This window comes from Oncorhynchus kisutch, linkage group LG6, assembly GCF_002021735.2.
Source record: "Oncorhynchus kisutch isolate 150728-3 linkage group LG6, Okis_V2, whole genome shotgun sequence".
Lineage (NCBI taxonomy): Eukaryota > Metazoa > Chordata > Actinopteri > Salmoniformes > Salmonidae > Oncorhynchus > Oncorhynchus kisutch.
Genome location: NC_034179.2, coordinates 24046330 through 24067362, shown reverse-complemented (window position 1 = coordinate 24067362; position 21033 = coordinate 24046330). Strand labels below are relative to the sequence as shown.

At 41.6% G+C, this 21033-nt stretch overlaps 1 protein-coding gene across 1 annotated transcript; it reads left to right on the top strand.

Annotated features, from left to right (window-relative positions):
• Window positions 1–434: 434 nt before the first annotated feature.
• On the top strand, window positions 435–2458 carry LOC109891753 (trace amine-associated receptor 13c-like). Its single transcript, XM_020484239.2, has one exon. The coding sequence runs from the start codon at window positions 484–486 to the stop codon at window positions 1429–1431; it is 948 nt and encodes a 315-aa protein (XP_020339828.1). The 5' UTR covers window positions 435–483; the 3' UTR covers window positions 1432–2458.
• The last annotated feature ends 18575 nt before the right edge of the window (window positions 2459–21033 follow it).

Sequence of the window (21033 nt, the reverse complement as noted above, 5' to 3'; positions counted from 1 at the left end):
CATCAACAGACATTTTACCATGCCCCCATCCCAGTGGACATGTATCATCGCTACAGTTGTTAATAAGTACAATTAAAACATATCAAATGTTATTTTTTATCATTTACATTGTTTTACTTTGTCCTGCATTGTTGGAGCTCGGAGCTCAATAATTTCACTGTACACTGTACATGTGGCTATTAAACTATTTAATCTAAACTAATCAGTAAGGCTGAAGGACAGGCTGTGTGGACACAGCAACATCCACTCCTGTCTTGCATCACATCACGGATTCACAAACTTGCTAATCAGACCGTTCGAGCATTAGTGTGCTCACGTGTTTATGTTTTCGTGGTGTGTGTGCAGAGAGACTCTGAGGAGGGGAGTGTCTGTCAGTCACTCTGGGATAAATAGAGAGACAGAGCTCAGAGTTTGTCAGAAAGTTGACCTGACAGTGTCACACACAGGACCAAGCAGGAACTCGCCCATTTTTACCCATTACATATGGAGGAACATGAAGATGCTCAATACTGTTTTCCAGACCAAAACTCTTCTTGCAGAAAGGCTTCGCTATCGACATCTATTTACATAACACTGTACATCTTCATCGCATTGATTTCAGCGGTTACAGTATTTTTGAACGTACTGGTGATCATCTCCGTCTCTCACTTCAAGAAGCTCCACACTCCAACCAACCTGCTCATCCTTTCTCTGGCGGTGGCAGATTTCCTGGTGGGACTGATTGTGATACCAGTAGTGGCTGTAACATTAATGGAATCATGCTGGTTCTATGGGAAATATTTCTGTGTGATTTCTCTATATATCAATTATTTATGTCTCTCTTTATCTATGGGCAATTTGATCTTGATATCTATTGACCGCTATGTTGCTGTGTGTGATCCCTTGAAGTACCACTCAAAAATAACAATAACAAGAATAATTGGTTGTATATCAATTACCTGGTGTTGTTGTATCATATACAATGCTGTTATTTTAAATAACTATGTTAATATGAAGGTTCCCAGACAGTGTTTGGAAGAATGTTTTGTTGTTGTAGGATTTATCTGGAGGAGCATCATTGACATTCTATTTTCAAGTGTTATCCCGTGCTCAATTATTATAACACTTTATTTGAAAATATTTGTTGTTGCCAGATCACAGGCCAGAAAGGTATTTATAAAAGAGCCTGCCACCAAGTCTGGTGTTAAAACTGTACAGTCAAATAAGTCTGAGAGAAAAGCAGCAAAAACTCTAGCTATTGTTGTTTTCACCTATCTCACTTGTTGGATTCCAATTTTTTTTATCCAGTTTTTTTCTCACCAATCATCAGTTTCCTTAAGCTTTCTGCCATGTGTTAATTCCTTAATTAATCCAATCATTTATGCTTTCTTTTATCCATGGTTCAAAGTGACAGCTAAACATATTTTAACTCTGAAGTTAAGGCGGTCATAGTTCCTGCATTTTTATTCCTAAATTTGACAAATATAGATTACTTATTTCATGTAACAATACACTGACATCGAATTTCATTCTGAGATAGGTTCAGTTAACAGCTGTCATTATAGATACATGTGGTATTGATTCAAAATCTGATGTTGATACGGTTTGATTTGGAAGGATTGGAATGACTGATTCATTGCAGAATGCATAAGCTTGTTATTAATTGATTGTAGTTCCATGTTATGTAAAAGTAACGTGCAATGAGAACTTCATGAATCAGTTTATATGTTGTTTAGAAAGTGTAGTTAAATTACTCCATTATATCAGATTATGTTCAGGTCTAACTTAATGGTGTATCGTGTAAGAATTTGAGTGTTAATGTAAGAATGTGCAATTATGGGTAACACCTCTTAAGGATTAGCCCCTTTTTTCCCAGTTTTTCCCAGTTTTTGCCTAAAATGACATACCCAAATCTAACTGCCTGTAGCTCAGGCCCTGAAGCATGGATATGTATATTATTGGTACCATTTGAAAGAAAACACTTTGAGGTTTATGGAAATGTGAAAGGAATGTAGTAGAATATAGCGCAATAGATCAGGTAAAAGATAATAAAGTACCATGATCTTTGAAATGCAAGAGAAAGGCCATGATGGTAAAAGGCGGTGGGTTCTCCCGTGCTCTATTATTATAACACTTTATTTGAAAATATTTGTGATGGCCATATCACAGGCCAGAAAATCATTTTCAAAGGACACTGTCACCAAGATTTTTAAAACTGTACAGGCAAATAAGACTGAGAGAAAAGCAACGACTCTAGCTATTGTTTTTTTCACCTACATTTTCATCTAAATTGTTAGATTCCATTTTGTTTTTGTTCTTTAGCAAAATTTTGATAAATCATATTTCTTAATCTTTCTGCCAGTTGTTATTTCCTTTAGAAAAACAATTATTTCAGCTTTCTTTTAACTATGATTCAAAGTGACAGCTAAACATATTTTAACTCTGAAGTTGAGGAATTCACAGTTCCTACATTTGTATTCCTAAATTTGACAAGGGTTTGTCATTGTTGATGTAATTGCTTCTTTCATGTAGCAATAAACTGACATTACATCAGTTAACTGTTGTCATCGTAGATACATGTTGTGTTGATTCAGAACAATTTGGCAGGCAAGGTCACCAAAGATATTTTCAAAATTACACATTCAACTTGAGTCACACAGGCTACTTTATTTTCAATTATCAAATCCTCTGATAACTCTGTTGTGTAATGAACAGTATTCAAATAGTACATTTTGAGGACAAAGTTGAATCTAACTCAATGATATGTGTTAGCATTTGATGGCTATCTGTAGAGTATGAAATGACAGAAATATTCATGCCCCAAAAGAGATACAGTATATAAACAATCACAGGATTGATCGATCTGGTTATCGTCACAAAAGTTGTATTATAGATGTTCCTTGTGCCAAAGTTGGATAGAATATCTTGCTGATATCTAGATGATGAAAAAGGCCATCCAATTATTTCCTAAAGAGGTTTGGAGGCTGTAGTTGAAGCTGTTGAGGCGGGCTAACTTGATTGAAATGTTATTTTATAATGGAATCACCTAAAGGGCTTTTTCGATCTAACTAAATTTGGTTAAACAGCACGGAACAGGAATCATATTTCTTGGCCACTTAAGGAGTGAAAGGAGTGGGATATTGATGTTCATTAAAGTCATTGTCAAGGACCAGCTGATAGTTGTGCCAGTTTGCCAGGCAGGACTGGGTTAGATAATCGACAGTACAGCACTCTATTAGGCGCTGACCCAAAACCTGGTCCTCTCTCCAGGCCTGTGCTGATGTCCTGACTCTGTCTCATGCTTGGTTGGAACCCAGGGAGAGTGACATTTCAGTGAGGGCCTCAGGCACCCAGGTCAGTGAGAGGACCCCTCACACCAGGAGTGACGACAGAACAAACAGAGGGGAAAATGTCAGGGAGAATTGCACAGCACCACGAAGAGCCCCACTACTCTCTGGGACTCTCCTGTCAGTCCACCCAGACAGATTCAATGGATCCACAGATATGCTGTACTGTGCTATGTTGTAGTGTGGTTGAGTACCAATGATGAAACACATGAGTCAAGGCAGTGGTTTCAAAGTATCACTAAAAGTCGTTTTATATTTTAGGATCATGTTGAGAAACTTGTAAAGTAAGTGCTTTCTGTCATTTATGGTTAATGGTGTTTCTCCATTTCTGCATGGGAAGTGTCAGTAGCCTCGTTTACACCAGGTGCTAACATATGTCCTTTGTCCTGATCTTTTCCACATTCTGATTGTGCCCACATTGTAGCGGTTGCATCTACCCATGGTAGTAAAATGTGTCTCTTATCTGTCTACTGTGTCCAAATTGTGACCATATTTCCTGGTGCCTTCCTGTATGCAAAACAGATATTCTTTCAAAATAATATGAATTGATTGATTCTAAGGCAATTATTGATACTATAGGTCAATGGTGCTACCTGTCCATGATTTTAGAGACCGGTATAATTATGATTTAAATGGTTTGACCGTCCAGATACAATGGGTCCCTGACTACCTCCAGAGGTGGTCAGGAAGATCTGACCATAATCAGATCTCAATGTGTCTTTTAAACAACTATCAGATCTCAATTCGTCTTTTAAACAACTAGACCTGTAATCATCCAAACCTGTCTAAAAATGTGGGCTCAATCAGAATGTGGACAAGATCAAGACAAAGACGTATGTCAGAACCAGGTTTAAATGGGGCTATTAACTCACACAGTGGCGTATAGTTGGTCCACCCAGATAGTACAAAACTGGTTTCTACTCCAACCCCACATGACCTTTTCCCTCATCTCGCTCATCCCCCAAAGCAGTTGGATTCTGACATTTTCAGAGCCACCTAGTCAAGAAGCATGTTCACCACTTTATTTAATTGGCAGGCTTTGTGATATTTAAGTAAGACATTTGAAGGCCTGGATCTTCGACATGGAGACACACACACACACACACACACACATACATGAGCGCACACACACACATTTTGAATAATAAGTTGCTTAAACATTTTGTTGAACATCATCTCATTGGCATATCAATAGACTCCTGCATCAGATCATTACTGTGAATGCAGTGCACAATAGATGAGTAGCTAATAATATGTTTGTTAACAGGCTCTCCAATCTTCTTCTTTTAGGGTAAGCGATGGGAGCTGTCAAGGTTATTCTGGCCACTAGATGGCAGTCCAAGATAGGCCAGTGCTCAAGTGTCTGGCTAGCTGCCAGCTTCCCTGCTCTAATTTTATGGGAATAGGGCCATGGACAAGACTTTGCTTATCAAGCTCATTATACAGTACAAAGCACAGTTAAACACATTCAGCTAATGTGAGGTTCTGACAGAGGGGGTGAATTTATCCAGTTGGGCTAACGTCAAAACAAAAGCAATCAGCAAGCAGCCTCCACAAGAAACAACATGAAAAACAATTACGTTTTTTCATCCAAGTTCCCAACCAAAACATAACACAGTCCTTTATACACTGACTATGAAATGGATTGGATTTTAACCAACTGAGGTACTCAAAGTGTTTTACAAAGTAAGGGAGAAACTCACCTCATCCACAACCATTGAGACTCTGACGACACGTTGAGGTGTTGAGGTTATGAGGCGTTGACATCATTAGAACACTCAATATATCCATTGATGAGTGTCGAGGAGGCAGTGGAGAAGTCAGAATCAGCTGTAGCCTTCCGGCATCAATGTGAGGTAGAAAGAGCATTGGTAAAGGAGCTCTGATGAATACAGCTCAACAGATATAGTGGTGGTGGAGGGGTTATCTCAGAGATAACCCTATACACAGTAGTATGCTCAGAATGTACCATTACACTCTATCAAATGAGTGTAATGATACATTGTCAGAGTTTTGTGTTTCCTGGAGGGTCAGAGTAATACCACAGGGAAAAAGTCTGAAATGAGTTTAAAATGTATGGGATTTCCACAGGCTCAGCCCCCGGACACTAGGTGACCGATTTACTAAGCGTTTGCACCAGGTACAATATTTGCACTTGTTTCTTAATCTTCTGAGGGATTAAACATAGTAGGTAAAAAAGCTGAGTAAAAAGGAATAATGATACATTATAGCAAATATTGATACATTATAGCAAATATATGAGGCTGTTATATATGATTAATTTGCCATTGGGATAACTCAAAACATATTTGTCCCGCAGTTAAAACTTGTTATGGCTGCAATCCCGATATCGATATGACAACTACCAGTGAAAATAGAGTGTGCCAAATTCAAACCACAGAAATCTCATAATTACAATTCCTAAAACATACATGTGTCTTATATCATTTTAAAGCTATTCTCGTTGTTAATGCCACCAAAGTACCCGATTTCAAATAGGCTTTTCAGCAAAAGCACTACAAACGATTGTTAGGTCTCCATCAAACCACAATAAGCACAGCCATTTTCCAGCAAAATATAGCATTCACAAAAAGCATGAATAAAGATAAAATGAATCACTAACCTTGAATTATCTTCATCAGATGACACTCATAGGACTTCATGTTACACAATACATGCATGTTTTGTTTGATAAGGTTCATATTTATATAAAAAAATCTGAGTCTACATTGGCGCTTTAGATTCACTAGTTTCAAAAACATCAAGTGATTTTGCATAGCCACATCATTTCAACAGAAATACTCATCATAAATGTAGATGATAATACAAGTTATACACATGGAATTATAGATATACCTCTACTTAATGCAACCACTGTGTCAGATATTTTTTTTTTTTGCGGAAAAAGCAACCCATGCAATTGTCTGAGACAGCGCTCAGAACAGTAGCCAAATTAGCCTCCATGTTGGAGTCAACAGAAACCAGAAAATACATGATAAATGTTTCCTTACCTTTGATGAACTTCATCAGAATGCAGTCCTAGAAATCCCAGGTCCACAATAAATGCTTGATTTGTTCAGAAATGTCCGTTATTTATGTCCAATTAGCTACTTTGATTAGCGCGTTTGCTAAACAATTCCAAAGTCACAAAGCGCGTCCACTATAACGTGACGAAATGTTCCGTAACAGTCAGTAGAAGCATGTCAAACGATGTACTGAATCAATCTTTAGAATGTTGTTTACAAATATCTTGAATAACGTTCCAGATAGAATAATTTCATATGAGAGGTGGAACGCAAGTCCTTCCCCTGTGAACGCGCCTGGTGAAAGAGGTCCACTCATGGCTGTGGTGACTATTTCCTGTGTCAATAGACCCCCCTTCACATTAGAGTCATCAGACAAAGTTATGTTGACTGCTGACATCTAGTGGAAGGCATAGGAAGTGAAAACTCATCCATATCTCACTGTAATTTCAATGAGACCTTGGTTGAAAATCTGTCACCTCCAGAAAAAAAGAAACAGGAAGTGGAATTTCTCAGGTTTTTGCCTGCTATATGAGTTGTGTTGTACTCACAGACAAACTTGAGTGTCTGGATAGAACGTGTTTTCTATCCAATACTACTAATAATATGCAAATATTAGCAACTATGACTGAGGAGCAAGCCGTTTTATATGGGCACCTTTCATCCAAGCTACTCAATACTGCCCCTGCAGCCATAAGAAGTTAAATCGTCCTATGTCTTGAATTTGTGCCAAAATATCCAAAATTGGTTGTATCATACTAGTGTTGAGGAAACACTTTTTTGAATTGAGGAATGTCCACAAAAAATGAAGAAATAATTTCAAATGACGAGGCAGAGAAGCTGAGATTCATTGGTTATAATTATTCAAATTAATCATTAGGGTTGAGTTACTAGAATACAGCTAATGTATGTACCCACTGGGCACAAGCTGGTTTAATCAACGTTGTTTCAAATGTAATTTTCAACATATTGTGACGTGGAATCTACGTGGAAAATACATTGGATTTGAAAAAGTAATCAACTGTTTTTTTTGTGTGTGAAATTTCAACCACAGGATTATGTCATCATGGTAGCCAAACATAGACAAACATTATAAAAAAATATGTTGAATTTGTACCTTTAAAACAATGTCAGATTTTCAACTTTATATAACGTTGATTGATTGTTGAATGATTGTTGAGAGATTCACTGTTGCTATTGAAGTCAGTCCAAAGGGAAGGTTTAACAGAGCAAATTAAATGTGGCCATAATTTATCAGTCATCAATGATGCTATTTAGGCCTCAACACAATTCAATATAACTAAATACATTACATTTTAAATCAACCAGAGCTTGAAACGCTGGGCCTATTCCATCAACAGCAATTGTTTGTATTCAACCCAGAATTCAACTAAAAATAGACTATATAATAGTACAAGGGTTTCAAGCTCTGGTTGATTTCAAATATAATGTTATTTAGTGATATTGAATTGTGTTTAGTTGTCAGATCAACAAATATCAACATTTGAAGGAGATGCATCTTCTGCGTTGATATTTCCATCTGTGCCACTGACTTAGTCTGGCTTTAATTCCAGTTTGTCTACAAATAAAAACATTTTATGTTGGATTCACGTCTTCATCTGAAACGAAAATCACAGTTAAAGATTAGGACTAAGTCAAATCAAAATGTATTTCAAGTTTGATTTGATTTAGTACTTTTCTATGACTTAGCTTTTTGGGTGAGATAGAGATGTGAATCCAACATATAACTTAATTTGGAGACAAACTGAAATTATAACCAGACTAAGTCAGTGGCACAGATGGAATTATCCAAGCAGAAGATAACTAAGTCAGCGCAGAAGATAAATCTCCTTCAAATGTTGATACGTGGTTGCGTTGACAACTAAACATAAATCAATATCACTTTTGAAATACAGTAGATAGCCTAAAGTTCTGTTATCTCAAAAACGAATGTAAAATTCAACCTTAAAATGAGTAACACATCCATGGTCAATGTATAGTTGTAGTAACTATACATTTCTTCTTATGTAATCATATAAAGTGTGCATGTTCAAGAGAGCATGCATAGGTCATCGCAGGTCTGTGTAGATCTTCACAATTGCTTTAATTATCTGCAGAATCTCGAACGGCATGTACTTTTAATGTAATGTCAACTGCAATCCTTTTCATTTGGTTCTGCTCTTAGATAAAGCACAGTGATATCACATTAATCTGTTGTATAAATAAACAACACATCTGACATTGTATTCCCATTTGAACTTTGCTGGGCTTTGAAATGGTTGAACGCTCATTAATATCACATTTACAGTAGGTGACTAGCTAAACAACAAATAAGACAGATTTTCCATTGGTTTTGCTTTTAGATGGTTCAAAGCATAGGGATAACATATTTTTGAGTGTGTGGATATACTGTAGGTTGTAATCTCATTGAATAACGTCTTAACCAAATATTACCTCATTATCCACGTTGAAATGACGTAGTGGGCTCTGTGTGTAGGTATGTGAATGAATGCCTTGTAGGAGGAAAGATTCTGAAATAAATTATACAGTACAGAGTTGGCACCACAAGTTCAAAAATGTTGTGGCAAAAGTTGTACACGCCTTTTCTGGGGCCTGGAGTTTTTCCTGATCTCATGACAAAGTCTGGGTCCTATTCGTAGACTATGACAAAATATTATTATAATAGATAGCACAGATGAAAAGGGAAGCTATGACTATAGGGCTGTAGGGCAGAGATACATGTATGTCAGAGAGGAGAATATAGTGAAATCAGGCTGTAGGGCAGAGAGACAGTTGACAAAACAACTCTGTATGGTGGAGATATCAGGAGGGAAATGCCACCACCATAGGGCCTGGAGAAAGTGTGGGATCCGTTCTAGAGAGCTTGCCAGTTCTGTGTGCGTGCAAGGTTTGATTCCCCATGAATTCAGAGAAAACAAATAATCAACAAATTACACAGAGTAGCATTAATGCTCACAAAGGCTTCCCTTTCAGCGCTTTCCTTACCCAAGGAGATTTATATAATAAAATGCGTTGGCCCTCTGAACAAACAGGATAATTATGGCCTACGGTCTATCTGTCGCTTGTCCGGCACGGCCATGTGGAAAGAAACACGTTATTACCGCTCAAAGGTTTCTGCTGGAGGAATTAGGATAAATAAATGTTTCATGAAGTAACACGATTTTACAGTTGAATCCTTATCCAAAATCAACACATTATGTCCAACCCGTTTTCATGTTCATTTTTTCCCCTGTAAGAAATGATCACCCTAACACACACTTAATTTGTTTTAAATACTTTTTTGTTTCCTGTACTTTGCAATGATGAGAAATATCAGTGAATGTGATGAAAAATAAACACATTCAAATGTTTTGCTTCCACTGACCAATCAAGTTCGCACACACATGATATGCCTGCATTCAGCAGAGCTGTAAACATCCGGGCCTGAGAAGTCTGAACACCCAGTGAGCAGAAGACCACCAGTGCCTCAGCTTACACAGACAGGTCTATTCTCAACACAGAATCATTCAGTCTGGGCTATCAGATCTCTGAGGTATACAGTAAGTGGTTCAATCAGGCCATTAGAGAGCAGAGGGATTGAAACCTTTCTGTCTGATCTTCAGCTCTCCCTCCAACAGATGAACCTGCCAGCAGCATTGTTCAGTGGAGCATATGGTGTCTTAAAGGACAGGCCCAGTCGCCATCAGACTGCTCTGCCTCTCTGTTACGCCAGTCAGTGACTGCAGCCACTGCAACCATATTGCTACACTTTCCATATGCCCCTTTTCCTAAGGGCCTGAGCATCTGCTTTCCCTGCCCTGTGTTTGGATAGCGTCACAAAGACCTTTTACCTGGTGCATCACTTTCCACATGCTGAAACCCATGGCTTTTTTTTCTGACATATGCCCCATTGTTTTCATATCAGCGTCTTCTCTTCATAGGTCAAAGACATGTGTAAAATTTTAAAAGGTCATTATTATTGTTTGGAGAATGCAGGACTGCCAGATGAGGCAAGAGTAAATACTCTGAGGAGAGAAGTGGCATCCTCGTGATGGGGTTGAAGTGCTAGAAGCATAACAAAAGCAAAAGCACTTCCAAAGGGCATTTGGCCCTTCACATTCTGCTATAGGCTTTGCAGATATATTGTGTTAGGCCCTTACTTTGAAATAAAATGTATATTGCATGCTGTTTCAAATGTCATCTTCTGTGAATGCCAAGTTTACATTTTCTATGCCGTATTTAGCCAGGGGAATGCATAAGGACCTTTCAATCAAAAAAGGAACCTTCTTCTAGACTTTGTATTAATTATGAAAATGCATTCAGGGCAAGGCCATCGAGATGTCTAGTAGCAATTGGAATTTAAAAGCTTTTTTTGCTTGTTATTTTTAACTTCATACTTTTGGAAATCCCCAATGCATTTCAGGGGATTGCTTCCACAGTCCAATTAGCATTTGGAGCAATTACAGTGTAGAGGAAGGCCACTGTAATTTACCAAGCAAGAAATGTAACTGAACGAGGGTCAGGGTGTTTGGTTGTGTAACGAAGGGGTTGAATAGAAACTTGGCCAAATAGGGGCTTTCAGGAATTAGGAACACAGGTTAGGGTGAGGACATTTAGCTATGTTTGCAATATCTTTATTGTAGCCCTATTCTGTGCTTTTAAAAATATTTTAGCAGGTGCTGCTAAATGGTGGCTGGTATGGTGAAGTGTGTGTATAATGCGTAGTTTATATTACTTCCAGGAGAACGACTTCCCCCCTCTCATTGAAGCCATGAAGTTCAAGGCCGACCGTGGTACTACAGGCGGTTGTTTCCAGAAAGCAAGGTCCCCCATTATAGTGACTGGGAAATGGCAATCTTCGTCGTGAATATTAGTGTAAATAAAAAAACATTTTGAAGACAATCATGGTACCAACAATTGCTTCTTGTAATGGTTTTCTTCATCTGAAGGAGAGGCGGACCAAAGCGCAGCGTGGTGGTTATTCATATTCTTTAATTTATAAAGAAACTACACATGAGATAACTAACAAAAACAACAAATGTGAGAAAACCTAAAACAGTCCCATCTGGTGCAAACACAAAGACAGGAACAATCACCCACAAACACACAGTGAAACCCAGGCTACCTAAGTATGATTCTCAATCAGAGACAACTAATGACACCTGCCTCTGATTGAGAACCATACTAGGCCGAAACATAGAAATACCCAAATTATAGAAAAACAAACATAGACTGCCCACCCAACTCACGCCCTGACCATACTAACTAAATACAGAACACAGGAAATAAAGGTCAGAACGTGACACTTCTATTACACCAGATGTACAGGTACAGTATATACTGTAGCAGTTTAATAGGATTATGTAGTTAAATGGCTATTTGGTGACATTATAATAATTGTTGTTCGGCTAGCCAATGATTGGCTTTGTTAATTGTATGTTGTCAGAGTGGACCCTGTCTAGATCTGTTGACTGTGGGTTGGGATAGAGGTCGCCAATCGCTTAGCATCCTTGTAGTCTACAATTACAGGCAACGCATGCACCACTGAGAAGTGAGAATGTTACGGCACCTCAATGTTTAATGAGTAATTATCTCGACTAATGCCCACACTGTGTCTCAGCTGTCAGCAATCTCTCAGACTTTAAATGTGAGTCTGGTGTAAACTTCATAATTGCCCTCAATGTGGAGCCATGAATAATTTTACATTTACATTACATTTTAGTCATTAAGAATACACTCTTATCCAGTGACGTACAACTACTGCATTCATCTTAAGATAGCTAGGTGAGTCAACAACACATCACAATCATGTAAAAGTACATTTTTCCTCAACAAAGTTTTTATCAGAAAAGTCAGTACTAGTAGGAAAAGACAAGTGCCTTTTGGGGGGGATGTTGTCGAGCGTGAACCTGCAGGAGTGAGTCACTGCTTTGATGTTTGTAGAGAACGACAGGGTGTTGTCCAGGGTCACGCCAAGGTTCTTTGCACTCTGGGAGGGGGACACTGTGGTGTTCTCACACCCTGACCATAGAGAGCCTTTTTATTCCCTATTTTGGTTAGGTCGGGGTGTGACTAGGGGGGGGGGGGGGGTCCTATCTGTGCGCCTCCATATCCCAGTACGTCCTGTGCCAGCTCCCCGCACTTGCCGTGCAGAGTATGTCATCTGTCCGGTACCATGTGTGCCGGCCCCATGCATCAGGCCTCCAGTGCGCCTCCCCAGTCCAGAACCTTCTGCGATGGTCCACAGTCCGGCCAGGCAGGGCGGCCAGTCCCGCTCCAAGGCCGGAGCCTTCATCTGCGCCGGTGCACAGTCCAGGCACGGCGGCAAGGTACGGCGCGGCACGGCGGCCAGGCTTGGCGTCCAGTCCCGTTCCAAGGCCGGAGCCTTTGTCTGTGTTGGGGCCCAGTCCGGGTACGGCGTCCAGTCCAGATCCAAGGCCGGAGCCTTCCTCTGCGCCATTGCCCAGTCCAGGCACGGCGGCCAACTCAGCTCCATGGCCAGAGTCTTCCTCGGCGCCGGTGCCCAGTCCGGATTTGGCTTCCAACCCAGCTCCATGCCCGGGGTCCTCCTCTGCGCCGATGCCTAGTCCAGGCACGGCGTTCTACCCGGCTCCATGACCGGACCCGTGGTCTGGGCGGGGGGCAATGACCTGCACCGGAACCGACACTAGACCTCCCTGGTTGTTTTCAGGTTTTGCAGCCAGAGTCCGCACCTTTGGGGGGGGGGGTACTGTCACGCCCTGACCATAGAGAGCCTTTTTATTCTCTATTTTGGTTAGGTGGAGTGTGACAAGGGGGGATGGGTGTGTTCCTGTCTAGGTTGTTTATTTCTATGTTAGCCTGGTATAGTTCCCAATCAGAGGCAGCTGTTTATCATTGTCTCTGATTGGGGATCATATTTAGGCAGCCATTTCCCCACTGTGTTTTGTAAGAGCTTGTTATTGTGTTGTTATTTTCCACCATAATTTGCTAATAAATTCATTAAAAATCCTACAATGTGATTTTCTGGATTTTTTTGAAGTGTAGTTGAAGTGTACCTATGATGAAAATTACAGGCCTCTCTTATCTTTTTAAGGGGGAGAACTTGCACAATTGGTGGCTGACTAAATACTTTTTTGCCCCACTGTATACCTATCTATCCTATATATATCCTACCCTACCTTTCTAAGGTCTTCGAAAGCCAAGTCAACAAACAAATTACCGACCATTTCGAATCCCACCATACCTTCTCCGCTATGCAATCTGGTTTCAGAGCTGGTCATGGGTGCACCTCAGCCACGCTCAAGGTCCTAAACGATATCTTAACCGCCATCGATAAGAAACATTACTGTGCAGCCGTATTCATTGACCTTGCCAAGCCTTTCGACTCTGTCAAATCACCACATCCTCATCAGCAGACTTGTCAGCCTTCGTTTCTCAAATGATTGCCTCGCCTGGTTCGCCAACTTCTTCTCTGATAGAGTTCAGTGTGTCAAATCGGAGGGTCTGTTGTCTGGGCCTCTGGCAGTCTCTATGGGGGTGCCACAGGGTTCAATCCTTGGTCCGACTCTCTTCTCTGTATACATCAATGATGTCGCTCTTGCTGCTGGTGAGTCTCTGATCCACCTCTACATAGACGACACCATTCTGTATACTTCTGGCCCTTCTTTGGACACTGTGTTAACAACCCTCCAGGCGAGCTTCAATGCCATACAACTCTCCTTCCGTGGCCTCCAATTGCTCTTGAATACAACCAAAACTAAATGCATGCTCTTCAACCGATCGCTGCCTGCCCAACATCACAACTCTGGACGGCTCTGACTTAGAATGTGTGGACAACTACAAATACCTAGGTGTCTGGTTAGACTGTAAACTCTCCTTCCAGACTCACATCAAACATCTCCAATCCAAAATGAAATCTAGAATTGGCTCCCTATATCGCAACAAAGCATCCTTCACTCATGCTGCCAAACATAAAACCGACCATCCTACAAATCCTCGACTTCGGCGATGTCATTTACAAAATAGCCTCCAATACCCTACTCAATAAATTGGATGCAGTCTATCACAGTTCCATCCGTTTTGTCACCAAAGCCCCATATACTACCCACCTGTACGCTCTCGTTGGCTGGCTCTCGCTTCATACTCGTCGCCAAACACACTGGCTCCAGGTCATCTACAAGACCCTCCTCTGTAAAGTCCCCCCTTATCTCAGCTCGCTGGTCACCATAGCAGCACCCACCTGTAGCACGCGCTCCAGCAGGTACATCTCTCTGGTCACCCCAAAACCAATTCCTCCTTTGGCCGCCTCTCCTTCCAGTTCTCTGCTGCCAATGACTGGAACGAACTACAAAAATCTCTGAAACAGGAAACACTTATCTCCCTCACTAGCTTTAAGCACCAACTGTCAGAGCAGCTCACAGATTACTGCACCTGTACATAGCCCATCTATAATTTAGCCCAAACAACTACCTCTTTCCCTACTGTATTTATTTATTTATTTTGCTCCTTTCTACCCCATTATTTCTTTCTCTACTTTGCACATTCTTCCCCTGCAAATCAACCATTCCAGTGTTTTACTTGCTATATTGTATTTACTTCGGCACCATGGCCTTTTTTTTGCCTTTACCTTGCTTTATCTTGGCCAGATCACAATTGTAAATGAGAACGTGTTCTCAACTTGCCTACCTGGTTAAATAAAGGTGAAATAAATAAATAAATAAAAATCCACTCATCAACTGGTCTACGGGGGCTATCATCGGCTGGAGTCTATTCTGCCATGCCACAACCTGCCCCGGGACGTCTTCCTGGGTCCTCGGAGGTGGCTCCGGTCCTCTCTGACATTCCCGCAGAGTACCAGGACCTCCGGGAGGTGTTCAGCAAGGCCCATGCCCCTTCACTTCCACCGCACAGCCCCATGACTGTCGGATTGACCTTCGCCCTAGTACCATTCCACCCCGGGGACGTCTGTACTCGCTGTCGGGTCCAAAGAACAAGGCTATGGAGAACTACATTGGGGACTACCTAGCTACAGGATTTATCCTTCCCGCCTCCTCTCCCGCTGGTCGCAGGGTTCTTCTTTGTGTAGAAGGACAAGACCATACGCCAGTGTATTGACTACTGGGGACTCAACGATATCATAGTGAGGAACCGTTACCCGCTACCACTCATTTTCTCAAAACTCCTACCACATGGTGCGGATAGGGAGAGGGGGAGGAATGGAAAACCACCTTCAATGCCCCTTCCGTGTTACAAGCTCTGGTTAATGACATTCTCAGCAACAGACTGAACTGGTTTGTCTTCATCTTCCTTGATGACTCCCGCTCCCCCCAAGAACACGTGCTCCATGTCCGGCAGGTTCTCCAGCGCCTTCTGGAGAACCAGTTGTACGTTAAGGTGGAAAAGTGCAAGTTCCATCGCTCCACTATTCCCTTTCTGGGCTACATCATCTCTGCTGGGAGTGTCCAGATGTATCCCGATAAGGTGAATTACATTGGCCTCAGCCTATATCCAGGGTGCTGCCGCAACGCTTCCTGGGGTTCGGCAACTTTTATCGCTGCTTTATCCGGGGTTACAGTACCCTGGCCTCCCCCCTGTCTACCCTCACCTCTACCAAGGTTCTGTTCATGTTGTCCATGGCCGCTGACTGGGAGTTCTGGGACCTTAAACACAGCTTCACCACAGCTCCAATCTTGGGTCATCCGGACTCTTCCCGTCAGTTTCTGGTGGAGAATGATACTTTGGATGTTGGAGTGGGAGCTGTCCTGTCCCAACATTCTGCCCTTGACCTTAAGCTGCATCCCTGCCCCTTTTTCTCCCACAGCCTCAACACCACAGGGAGAGGATTTACAATGTGGGGAATCGGGAGCTTCTCGCGGTGAAGATGGCATTGGAGGAATGGAAGCACTGGCTCGAAGGGGCGGACCACCCATTCATTGTGTGCACCGACCACAAAAACCTGGAGTATCTCCGCACCGCCAAGTGCCTCAACTCCAGGCAGGCGAGATGGGCCCTACTGTTTACCCAGTTAAACTTTTCCCTCTCCTACTGGCTGGGGTCCAAGAACATCAAGACGGATGCCCTGTCTTGCCACTATAACCCCACGGCTACTAGCCCAGAGCCCGAGACTATCCTTCCCACCATGTGCTTGGCGACGGCACTCGGCTGGGATATCGGGAAACAGGTCTGGGAGGTGCAGCGGTCCCAGCTGAACCCTGGTGGGGGGGGGGGGACAGATAACCAGGTGTTCGTGCCTTATGCTGTCCACTCCACGGTCCTGGAGTGGGCCCATTCTGACCCCCCATCTGATGGGAATACTGCCATCCTGACCATGCTAGATCGCTTTTTCAAGGCCATCCATTTCATTCCTTTCCCCAAGTTACTCTCTGCCAAAGAGACGGCCCAGCTTATGGTGCAGCACGTCTTCCAGATCCATGGACTGCACGTGGACATGGTCTCCGACCGCGGCCCTCAGTTCTCGTCCCAGTTCTGGAAGGCGTTCTGCACCTTCATTGGGTTATCAGCCAGCCTGTCCTCTGGGTTCCACCCCGAGTCTAACGGCCAAAAAGGTATTAGGTGAACAATAGGTAAGTAAAGAAATGAAAACAACAGTAAAAAGACAGTGAGAAATAACAGTAGCGAGGCTACATATAGTCACTGGTTAGTTGGGCTGATGGAGGTAGTATGTACATGTAGATATGGTTAAAGTGACTATGCATATTAGAGGTCGACCGAATAATTAGGGCCGATTTCAAGTTTTCATAACAATCGGAAATCGGTATTTTTGGATGCCGATTTTATTATATTTTTTTACACCTTTATTGAACTAGGCAAGTCAGTTAAGAACACATTCTTATTTTCCATGACGGCCTAGGAACGGTGGGTTAACTTGTTATGGATGCAATCCCACTAACGGAATAAGTGTCATCAACAACCGCTGAATAGCATAGCGCTACATTCAATAAATATTACTAAAAATATTTATATTCATGAAATCACAAGTGCAATATAGGAAAACACAGCTTAGCCTTTTGTTAATCCACCTGTCGTGTCAGATTTTGAAATTATGCTTTACGGCGAAAGCAATCCCCTTACACTGTGTATAAGACAGTAGTTTTTTTGGAATTGTTAGTTAGATTACTTGTTCGTTATTACTGCATTGTCGGAACTAGAAGCACAAGCATTTCGCTACACTCGCATTAACATCTGCTAACCATGTGTATGTGACAAATAAAATTTGATTTGATTTGATTTTTGATTTGAGTCAGGGTATATGCAACAGTTGGGCAGCCTGGCTCATTGCGATCTAATTTGCCAGAATTTTACGTAATTATGACTTAACATTGAAGGTTGTGCAATGTAACAGGAATATTTAGACTTAGGAATGCCACCCGATAGATAAAAGACAGAATGGTTCTGTATTTCACTGAAATAATAAACGTTTTGTTTTCAAAATGCTAATGCATTAATGATCAATGGCTCGTATTTCTGTGTGTTATTATGTTATAATTAAGTCTATGATTTAATATTTGATAGAGCAGACTGACTGTGCGATGGTAGGCAGCAGCAGGCTCGTAAGTATTCATTCAAACAGAACTGTTGTGTGTTTTGCCAGCAGCTCTTTGCAAGCACAGCTCTGTTTATGACTTCAAGCCTATCAACTCCCGAGATTAGGCTCGTGTAACCGATGTGAAAATCCTAGCTAGTTAGCGGTATGCGCGCTAATAGCATTTCAAACGTCACTCGCTCTGAGACTTGGAGTGGTTGTTCCCCTTGCTCTGCAAGGGCCGCGGCTTTTGTGGAGCGATGGGTTACACTGCTTCGAGTGTGGCTGTTGTTGATGTGTTCCTGGTTCGAGCCCAGGTAGGGGCGAGGAAGGGACGAAAGCTATACTGTTACACTGGCAATACTAAAGTGCCTATAAGAACAATCAATAGTCAAAGGTATATGAAATACAAATGGTATAGAGATAAATAGTCCTATAAATACTATATTAACTACAACCTAAAATGCTGATTTGAATGTCATTGAGAAAACAGTGTCAAATATTTTTTTTTCGCTAACATCCTTTCTGAATTTAAAAGTAATCCTCTAAGTAATCATCTAGTTTTTCAAAAGTATCTGTAATCTGATTACATAACATAACGGATAACAGTTAACATTTTTATAATCCCTTACATGTAAACCGTTACTCCCCAACCCTGTCTGTGCTTCCAATGAGATTACAGTATGATTGCTCAGAGGGCCTTGAAATTATAAAAATCCATATCAATTGAGACAAAAATAGAATGAGGTGTCTGTTTTATAGTATGAAAGGATAACGTGGACTTTGTGCCAGCTCTTAGGTTAAGCAAAAGGTTAAAACCATTTCATCCATGAGGGAAATGTTCTCCCCATGAATGTATTTGTACTCTGGCTGTTTGCCATTTTTAGGAGTCCCCACAGTACAGATCGCTCAGCCGGCTGCTGCCCTCCCCCCTCCACTACCACCCCCTTCGACTTGGATGGAGCTGCCTGGACTGGTGGACTGGTCTCAGAGCACTTTGCCTTCCACCTGGGGAGGGACACCCTCAGAAAAACACCTACATGGAAATGCAATTAAAACCGTATTTCCCTGAATACAGAGAGTGGGGTGTTTTGGGACAGTGGCTGCGAGAGAGAGAGACATGCTGTTCGATGGCCTGGGGAATGGAACCTAAGGGGGATAGAGAGGGAAGTGGGGTGCACCTCTCACACAACACTTCAGCAAATCAACACCGCTCGTCACCACGTTCAACTCACACATAGCATTCAGACCACACATCTGCAGTATATAAAATGCATTTCCGCTGAAATAATCATAGACTGTCAAAACAAAATGGATGGGGCCCTTGGTGATGTCACCCAATCGTTTCGTATGTGAAATCTCAGTGGTGCATTTGAAGATCAGGAAGTGTTGTTTAAGCGTGTCGCCATCTTACTTCATTGAGGAGTTTTTGGAAATATTGCATGTGCAGTTTGAGCTACTCTAGGAAGTGATGTTGTAGGCTAGCTAAGTGCTGCTCCATCTCATTGAATATCTCAAGTTGAAGGCTGACCGGGTACTGCAGGCTGCCATTAGCAACTCAATTATCCTTATAACTTCTTCTGTGTGCAATTTTCAAATAATCGGTTCAATGACACACAGTATAATGCTTCAATGATGCTAAAAACATTCAAGGGGTCAAAACAATCACACCAGCTAGGGGAGATGTTATATAGTTGTTACAAACGTTGAGAAATAATAGATACTGAAAAACTCATAATAGCCTAAAGATTGTGGCAGTAGTGAGATGGCAGTCATTATTTGTTGTTAGTCTCCTACCTGAGCCTTTTCTTTTACTTCTTTGCACACGCCTATGCTAGGCTAGCACTAATTTCAGCCGACCAGTAAAGTCATTACAAGGCAGCATTCCATCCATTTTTGGACATTGGCAAGATTCAACCATCTCCTAGTCATGTGTTCTGTAAATTTCAAGAGCTAAAGGGGACCTGTAATTGCTGAATTTGGCCTTGTTTTTGGCTTGCTCCTCAAGAAATGCTGGCGGAAGCCAAATGTGAATTGGCTTGGGGGTGTGTTTGATATGGTTGTTTCCTGGGTGCAGGGTCGGGGAGTAACATGGATTACTTTTAAATTCAGTTAGGATGTTTGTGAAAAAATATTTGCCACTTCTGTTTTCTCAATGACATTCAAATCAGCATTGAAAAAATGTGCAAGTTTAACTTTTTTCCACCTGAGCAAGTCAGAGACCACTATGATGACACACCAAATGTGTTTGATTGATCACGGGAAAAGAGCAGGAATGGGCATTACTAGGCTACAGCCCAAGTTACGTCTTCCAATGGTGTGACTTCAGTCGGCATCCAAAGATTATCCAACTTGAAAAAAACACTTGGAGTTAAGGATGACAGCAGTGGTGAAGTCTACGATGATACAAATATCACTTATAGTTGATATCTACATAGTGCATTGATGTGAATCACACTGCTGCTCTCTCATTTAGCTACTTGCGCCTCACTGATAATGTTTGTTGTGGATGGCTGTTTACAAATATAAATGTATATTTGAACCCAATAATGGTTGAATTCAATAAGTTGAAGCTGCCTATCAATCATTGTTTTTGAAACCAGTGGACAGCCAGTCAAAAATGCGCTCTTGCATAAGCTATTACCAATGGCAGTTAGGGTAAGTCATATCTTACACACAAGCAGGTACTACGTTGAAGTTTGAACAGATCACATAAAACCTACCCAATTATGGTCTCCCCATCAAACGACCTGGCATCTGGCAATAGCATCTAAAGTCCTCTCCATCTGTCGAAATATGCAGAATTGAGGCAGAGTTCATCAGTGACGCATGGAATGAAAAGGGTGTTGCAAATACTAGACACTTCTTCTGTACTGTATTATTAGTAATCACCTTCAGTCCCACATTGTCAATGTATTGAGTGCCAGGTCACTCTCCATTCAAAGATGTCAGTATCAAGCCTGTCTGTCGGTCAGGACTAAACCTACATAATGCTTGTCTCCTCATCAATGACCGTTGGTGAGCAGGCAAGAGGTGAGGCTGGAGGTAAGGTCTTTGCCAGCGCCCCATTGATGGGAATGGCAGCGTAGATCAGCTCAAGACCCTTTATCAAAGACACTGGTCGGTCACACACAAACACACATATGAAGCACTGATTACA

Coding starts and splice junctions, on each gene's coding strand:
- LOC109891753 (XM_020484239.2), top strand. CDS start 484: ATGGAGGAACATGAAGATGCTCAATACTGTTTTCCAGACCAAAACTCT.